This window comes from Pygocentrus nattereri, chromosome 16 (genome assembly GCF_015220715.1).
Source record: "Pygocentrus nattereri isolate fPygNat1 chromosome 16, fPygNat1.pri, whole genome shotgun sequence".
Lineage (NCBI taxonomy): Eukaryota > Metazoa > Chordata > Actinopteri > Characiformes > Serrasalmidae > Pygocentrus > Pygocentrus nattereri.
Genome location: NC_051226.1, coordinates 25777581 through 25786106, shown reverse-complemented (window position 1 = coordinate 25786106; position 8526 = coordinate 25777581). Strand labels below are relative to the sequence as shown.

General features: G+C 38.0%; 1 protein-coding gene across 1 annotated transcript; it reads left to right on the top strand.

The window, feature by feature from the left end:
- The first annotated feature begins 235 nt into the window (after positions 1-235).
- On the top strand, positions 236-8002 carry LOC108429382 (V-set and immunoglobulin domain-containing protein 1-like). The gene is made up of 7 exons (XM_017701085.2): positions 236-353; positions 1088-1248; positions 2563-2770; positions 5950-6105; positions 6208-6324; positions 6569-6698; positions 7486-8002. Exons 1-7 carry the CDS (start codon positions 314-316, stop codon positions 7550-7552), a joined length of 879 nt encoding a protein of 292 aa, XP_017556574.1. The 5' UTR covers positions 236-313; the 3' UTR covers positions 7553-8002.
- Positions 8003-8526: the final 524 nt, after the last annotated feature.

Here is an 8526-nt window from a genome sequence, read left to right as displayed (position 1 = left end):
AAATCAAGCAATTTCAAACCATAACAGAAATTGAATATTTTTATATATTTTTTTCTTTTTTGGCCAGATGGAAAAGCAACCCGGGCAAATGTCATTATGCATGCATGAGCACTGGGAAAGCAAACCCAAACAGCAAACTTCATGATCACGTGTTGATTTTGTCCGTTGGAGTTTCTGAGGGTGTTGACCATTAGGGCTTGGAAAGATAAGTTTGAATTAGAAAAAAAAATCTTGCTGCTGTACAGAGGAGAGAGCTGTGAGCTGGAACTTGATTCCCATTGCTTTTCTAAGACTGCTGTTAATATCTCAAAACATGTCGCCGTTCACAACCGTTGTGTTGTTCAGTGTTATAGGTGAGTAATTTCTCTTGGACTCGTTACAGCAGGGATTAGAAATTAGAATAAGAATAATATTAAGTTTAGAATGTCAGCATAAAGTTTTGCATTGATGTTCGAGAATGTACTGGATAAATTTTGTTGATCGCTACACTAACACTAAAATACAAATTTGTAATGGTTAAAACGAATCAGCTGCACAATATATAGTTGTGTGTAAATGTTTGAATACTCTTAGTCAAACTTGTTGATTTTGGTGGTGGTATTTTTCCTGCAGGTTTTACTGCACAATATCTGTTTCTTTGATGAATGAAACATATTGAAATAGTTTTTTTTCCCCAAATGTGTTAAATCCTGTGAATAAAAAGTAACTGTCCATTATAATGTACAGAAGTGACCATATCATTTGACCGCGGTGCCCAAACGCTGTTTTTTTTTCATTTTATTCTCATGTTAGAAAACTATTACTTAATTATTATTACTTCTATTACTTATATGTTGATAATCGTAAAGATCCTAAAAGAGCAGCAGATGGTTAGACAGAAGGAACATGGTCCTGTTTCAAGATCATTGCTTTGTGACAAGTTAGAACAAGGTACCAGATGATCACCTCCATGCTGAGATTTCATCCTTGGACCTGTTCCATGCTGAGACCTTAGAGAAATTTGTCAGACTTCCAGAAATCTAGACATAATTAACCAACAATGCTTCTTTAAAAGTAGTCTAAGAAAGATGGATGTTTGTATTTGCAGGTTGCACTCTGTCAATCTGGGTAACTGTTCCTCAAAAGATTGTTAATGTGATTGTTGGTCAAACTGCGAATCTTCAGTGCACTTTCACCACCAATGTGCCAATGACCAGCCTCCTGGTCCAGTGGACTCTCTACCCTAGGGCTTCCCTGACTCCAGAAGAGGTGGGTCCTCTAGAGTTACAGTTCTAGAGTTACACTCTTAACAATAAAGCTGCCAAAAGGATTTTTGAAGCAATTGCATAGAATAGAATGCCTTTTCAGTTCAGCGCATTCAATTGAAATTTGGAACGCAAAGTGCTTGTTTGATGGAATCAATGTGAAGAACCAATTTTTGCACATTTATTTTGAAGGGTGCACAGTAACTGGCATTCATCTATGTGAGCCAGCTGGTTAACAGTTAAGTTAAATTATGTAGTGAAAACTGCTGTCTGTACATTTTTCTGTAATCAACTCAGAAAAGTGTTTTTTTTTTAATAATAGTTTGAAAAAAAAATCAAATGTAGCCAATTTCCACTTACCCCACACTGCCAAGACATGTTTGCAGTCCATATTTGGCTTATTAAGTTTAGAACTGGAGCTACAGGGCTAATGTTAATGTAAAACTGTAATCATAAATTCAACTCCAAACATGTCTAGGTCTGTCACCACATCTGGGGTAAGTGTGTGAATTTGATTATTTTTCAAACTATTCCCTTTAAGGTGCATTGCCATTTTTTATGAAATCTGCATAAAATGTTCAAACAAAACTTTACAAGGAATGTGCCCCAAATGCTTTAAGTGAAATCAACTTCTGATTCTGGAGCTCAATTAACTGTGAGATAGGGTGAATATGAAGTAAATAATATATGATGGTTGTTATTCTTTCTTTCAAAAGTAATTTTGATTCACTGAAGAATAAAACTTGAAAAAAAAACTACAGTAAACGAACAGCATAACTGGAATGAATCATTAGTGATTGGGCTTTGTTACACTTGTAGTATCACTAGCCACACCCTGGTGGGGAAACATTCAACACTGGTTTCATGTATAGCAACATTCACACATGAAAAATTTAAATTTGCTCATCTTCTGTGCAAATATTCTTGTTTGTATAGTTTAGTTTACATCTCTCCCTCAACCACAATCTCAACCCCAGTGGTAATTCTAGTCCAAATACTGAAGCACCAAGATTTTAAACTTTTTTTTAGATAATGCATGGAGTGCTGATGGGTACAATGCAGTACCATGGTGCTACACCGATAGAGCAGGGGTACTGGCTACTTCCATCCTGTGGACTGAAGCTTCTAGCTCTTAGCTGTCTCTTCTAGGACTTCAACCAGCAACCTTAAGCTTCCCAACATAAAACATTCAGCTCAAAACCTTTAAGCACAATTAATTAATTATTATCATATTCCTATGATAGACTGCATTGTACAGGAATATCATGAACAAAGAGGTCATTTAAAATGAAAACATTATTTTGTCCATTTATATCAGGTATTCTACTACCAGTCTGGAGAGACGCAGATTGGCAAGCAGTTCCAGAACAGGCTAACAGTCCATTCCATGATAAATACCACAAAGAATGCCTCCATCTCCATCAGTAACATGCAGACTGCAGATGCTGGAACCTACACGTGTGATGTCCGCAACTTTCCTGACATCTCAGGCCAGGCAGAAGCTAGCGTCACGGTCAACGTTCTTGGTAATGCTCTAAATGTTTATTTGTCATGTCTAAATATAAATAAATAAATAACACACGCAATAGTAATAGACACACACAATATATGTTGACACCTGACTATCACACACATTAATATGGAGTTGCCTCCCTTTTATGTCTTGCACTGTTCTGGGAAGGCTTTCCACAAGATTTTGGAGCGTTCCTGTGGAAATTCATGCCAGTGCAGTCAAAAGAGCATTTGTGAGGTCAGGCACTGATGTTGGACAAGAGGGCTTGGCTCAAAGCTGGCATTCCAATTGGTCAGGGCTCTGCGCAGGCCATTGATGTTCCTCCACAACTATCAAACAATCTTTTTATGGACCTCAGTTTGTGCAAAGGTGCACAGGCATGCTGAAAATACAATGTCTCTTTCTGAAACAGTTGCTACAAAGTTGAAAACATAATTGTCTAATATCTTTGTACACTGTATCATTAACATTACCTTTCACTGGAACAAAGGTACCTAGCCCAAACCCCAGACCATTATCCCTCCTCCACCAACTTTACTGTTGGCACTATGCCTTCCAATACATAATGTTTTCCTGGCATCAGTCAAATCCAGATTCATCCATCAGACTGCCAGATGGTGAAGTGTGATTCCACCAGTCCAACCAGCGTATAACATTGCACTGCTTGGCCATTTGAATCCATCTCCTGAGGTCTTCAGTACAAGCCATTCTACTGCTAGTGTTTATCTATGGAGATTGCATAGCTATGTGCTTGATTTTATATCACCTCTTAGCAATAGGGGTGGTTAAAACACTAGGACTCAATAATTATTGGTGTCCACAAACTTTTGACCAGAGTGTATATAAAAGAGCAAAGGTGCCTAATTGTGTGGGAGCACTTTAAATGACCAGATGAATAAAAAAATGCTCAGTGAAATATTTGCAACAAGAGGCTGATCTGCCATGGAGGTATGACCAGTTTGTTAAATAATCTAAAATATGTATAAAAATGCCTGCCTTTAGAGGACATTCAGCTAGAGCTCAATCAGCCAAACAAAAGCCTCTAACAAGGTGTAAAACTCTCAACATGATTTTATTAGATTAGCCTGCTCTCACTCTGCTAGAAAGACTGTTGAAAGAGACAGATGACTGGCATAGGATCAAAACTATTAAATGTACTTTATTTTATAGCTGTACTTAAGCCCTTTTCTGACACGCAACTAAACCCAGTTCTTCACCACACTAATCAATCAAAAGTAACTAATGTAGCATAGCTAGCTAATGCACTTTATTAAATTAACTAGAATTTAACAATGTTGAGGTACATCGTACTCATTTACAGTAACGACTACTTCATTCTAAGCAGTTTACTCTGTAAGGTACATTAAGCAGTATTAGTACTTCTTAAGTGCTTAAAAACGTGTACTTGTAAAGAAAAAAATGCTATCAACTCACATCTTACATTTCTTAACACCTGTTCAAATGGAAACATTCAAACATGATTTTAAGAACAGCTTTTGCATCCATCATCCTTCAGAATCTTGTTCTATGTGCAGTGACTCACATAGTAAACAGGTCTGCTGAATTAGCTTGTGATGAAGCCAGAGTCTCGCCGGATTGGTGATCAGTGAATTAAGTGCTATCCATGGCTCTCCTTTACCATGTTACCAGGACAACCTTGCTGGCCCTGGTAACCATGCTGGTTTCCATGGGAACTACTGCCGACTAGTCTCCTCGTTGTCAGTGTGTGTCAGGAACTGGAGCGGAGGAGGGGGAGCACATGAGTGTTTTCTGACATGCCAAAGCCTGCCTTATCCACGCTCTGTCTGCGGAAGCCATTTCCTCCCAGCATTTCAAACAGTCATGGCATCATTATTAAATGGGTGCATTGGTGAGCAAATCTAGCATCATGTCAAACTTTGAAAGGGTGCAATGATCAAGAATTTTAAGCACAGTTGTGGTTCTGATTTCTTTATGTATGGGCTGTTTTTGGCCTTTTTCTGACATCACAATTGTTCAAAAATAATGCAATTACCTGTGTGGTCAATAATATAATGTGATGAAATATGTTATTACAGATCACACACTAGCAGTCCACTTGTCAGCTGTGTCAGATACTGAGAAGTAGTTCATCACATGGAAAAACGCAATAACTGTCAACATTTTCCAGCATATGTTTTCAGTAGTCCACATTCAAATTTTGAAAATTTTTGAGTTTTAAAAAAGTGTGACTGGAGAATACCCTAAAAACACCGAGCTAGCACCCCTGATAAACATGTAGTTTAGGCCGAGAGTTTCAAAATGAAGCTCATGCCTTCAGCCAGCGTGTTTTGTTCTCTCTGCTAAACTAAAAGAGAATCAGCTGAAAAGCTGAAAAAAATATTTTGGCCTGACAGCCGTGCTGCCCGCTCAGCTCAGTTTTACATATCTCATACAAAAAACTGTCTTCTGAGACAATGTCAAAGGGTGTTTTCATAGTTTCTGATTTTGTGGGTAGTGTTCAATGCTACACTGCAGACTCCACTGTTTGTATTTCCCACTTTCTATGAAGTGATGTAATGGAGACGCGCAAATGTCATCAAGCCAACTTGCCAACTCATTGCCAATTTTTTTAGTGACATTGTCAATAATGAGTTAATAAGTTATTGTCAATAATATTGTCAATAATAAGTTATACATATATTAAGTGCAGGTCAACAGACAATAACTACAGAACAATAGACAATGCAGAGAAAGTGACTGTGCAGTCCTTAGCAGCAATGCTAATTTGTAGATGTGTTATTCCTTTTAGCTTTAGGTTGATGCGTTAATGTCGTTATAGATGGACAGCAGCAGGATGGACTGGTTGCACCAGCTAAACAGAAGTTTATCTGAAGTATATTGTCACTGTACAAAAAGAACAACTGTCAATTTTTGTCAATTTTATTTTCCTATATCATTTGAACATGACAACTGTCTATGTTGTGAAAATTTCACTATGAATAGACCAATAGAAAATCTCCAGAGCAATAGAAGTGGCTCCATTTGGAATAAAATCTCTTTACATTTACTTACATTAAAAGTTATGAACATTTCCTCCTGTAAAGTTGCTATTTTTGAGGTTATTGTTTTTCTTTGGACAGCAACAATATCTAAAACTTACTCACAGAGATGTTGTGCCTCTGTGTAATGTAACAGTGGCTTTTATGATGTTCTGTGTTTTTTTTATTGTAGAGAAACCATCATACCCGGCTTGTGCAGTCCATGGAGATGTGTCGACCGGTCATTTGGTCACTCTCACCTGTCATTCATCCAATGGCAGCCCCTCTCCACAGTACACCTGGTCCAGAATCGAGCAGGGGAAGAAAATGAACGTCCTGGGCATTACAAGTGCGTTTGTGAGAACCTTATTATAGCAGGAACCCACTCTAAAAGTTGTACCTGACTCTTTCCATTTTTCATTTTGCTTTGCATGTGCTTCTTCAACGCTAGATGTGAATACTGGCACCATGTACATCCGCAACATCTCTCAGTTTGAGTTTGGAACATACCAATGCAATGCCTCCAACTCTGTGGGTTTCTCCACCTGCACTGTAGAGCTCAGCTCAGGTACAGTCCAGTTGAGATTATGTGCGTATGGATGTGTTTTGTGTGTACGTGTATAATTGCATACATATTGTTAATCATCTTAAACTACCTGCAAACAGTTTAATGACTAACCCTGTTTAAATGCTGTGTTAAACCAGAGGTAAGATTTTATATTAAAGCTCCCTAACTAATATTATTTAGTGCATTAGTTAACATCCTTAATGTGTTGTTAATGTTGTTGAGATGATAATGTGTGGATGTCCAGAGCTGAATGAGGCGACGATAGTGGGTGCGGTGATTGGAGCCCTGCTAGCTGTTGCTTTCATTGTGCTCCTTGTGTGGTTCATCACTCATAAGCTGAAGAAGCAGAAGCAAGCGGAGGCCAAGGCTAGCATGTGAGTATCTTGTTAGCAAAAACAAAACTACAACTTCTGTATAGCTCTTGGTTGTGTCTCATGTGTCTTCTATCATGGTTATATTAGGTCAAATTGAATTGATTTCAATACATCATCAATCTTAAAGCTGCACTATGCAAGATTTATTTTTTGTTAAAACTGAAAAAAGTAGCATTACTGATTCAGAGCCAATAAAACTGGACTTTGTGTGTTTTTTGGACCACAAAATCTGTCGTTATGCATTAACACCAGACTCAAAGGTTCAAAAAGAAGATCTGGCTTAATATTTAGGTCTCAAATGTAAAATCTAAATTATACTGATGACAGTTGTAGATAATTTACTTGCTAAATTCAGTTACATTCTTAGATGCTCACCTTAGACACTGTCCTTGAATAATCTTTCAACGCACTCAGATTCCTCTGCTCAGGCAAGGGGTCCAAAGCACAACGCATGTTTTAAAATGTTCTTTCACACATGCAATACATGCAATGACACATTTCCACCAGAGAGGTCTCCAAATGCTCACACTTAGTGTGGCTTTAAAATTAAAGGTGCCAAAAAGGTTTTTTGGGCATAATGCCATAAACAAACATTCAGTGGATGGTTCTACATGACGTAAACCATATATCCAAGCCAAGAAACATTTAGGAATATTTAGTTTTTTACTGGAGTGCGCTTGTCCTTTGTCCTAGATCGATATGGGGAGCTGCATTAGGCGAGTGCTTGAGAGGATGTCAATGTGAAATGTACAAGTACTTAAGATTTACTGGCTTTTTTCTTGGACAGGAAGCAGAACTATGCTGTCGTCCCTCCACAAAACAGTGCCCAAGAAATGCAGGAGCTGCAGGCTTGAGAAATACAAAGAAGCTTAAATCCAGCCCTTCAACCAGCTATGCTACAAAACATATGGCTAATTATTACTAGTTATCTATCACTCTTACACTGTTGATTTCAAGCTGTCAGAAACTTGCATAACTTTAAAGTAACATAACCAACTTTTTTGTTGTTGTTGTTGTTGTTGTTTTATATTTTTGCTAAAGTTGATGAGTAAAGGCATGTGGATTTAGTTTAGCTTTCGTTTGGATTTGTACACAATGACTAATGCACTAAATATTATGATACTGTAGATCATGTATGAATGCTCTAGAGAGCTCTTTAGCATTTTTGCAGCTTTTTAGCATTTTTTTTGCAGGTGATCAATGTCATGTTTTCTGCCAGTTTTATATAGTGATATGTTGCTTATCATTTGTGATGTTCCTTGATTGTTTTGGATTACAATAAAGGACAGACTGTCAACACTGAAGTGTGCCTTCTTGGAATCTTCATGACTTCATAAGCAGATTTAATGTAGCTTTAAGCGATAAACTTTTAAAATAGAGCCGAGTCTTGACATCATTTAAAACATTTCATGATCACTGCATGATAAACAGATCACTTCCAGACCTGCACAAACACATACATACAAGAACAAGCGAACTCCAAACCCATCATATAAAACAATGATCACCTGACCTCACAAGGCCTCTTAGGAGGAAATGAGAGAGGCACGAGGAATAATAACTTTAGGCTTGTGAGCTCAGAGCACGACCATGGCAATCTGGTCCTTTTCCTGGAAAAAAACACAAGAGGCAGGTGAGAGCGGCTTGGGGAAAGCTCCTACAGATGCTTGAAGCCAGGTCTGGCTTGTCTACGCTATTTCCTCAATGATGTCATGCCCACCACCTTCATTAAGTGGCTGCTGTTTGAATCAGCCAGCACTAAAATGGATTGGCAACAGATGCTGAAGGGATATGATGGCTATGTGGTTGCTTAGTAACACAATCAGCT

Coding starts and splice junctions, on each gene's coding strand:
- LOC108429382 (XM_017701085.2), top strand. CDS start 314: ATGTCGCCGTTCACAACCGTTGTGTTGTTCAGTGTTATAG. Junction 1,249..2,562: donor CTTCCCTGACTCCAGAAGAG/GTGGGTCCTCTA, acceptor CATTTATATCAG/GTATTCTACTACCAGTCTGG. Junction 6,325..6,568: donor CACTGTAGAGCTCAGCTCAG/GTACAGTCCAGT, acceptor GTGGATGTCCAG/AGCTGAATGAGGCGACGATA.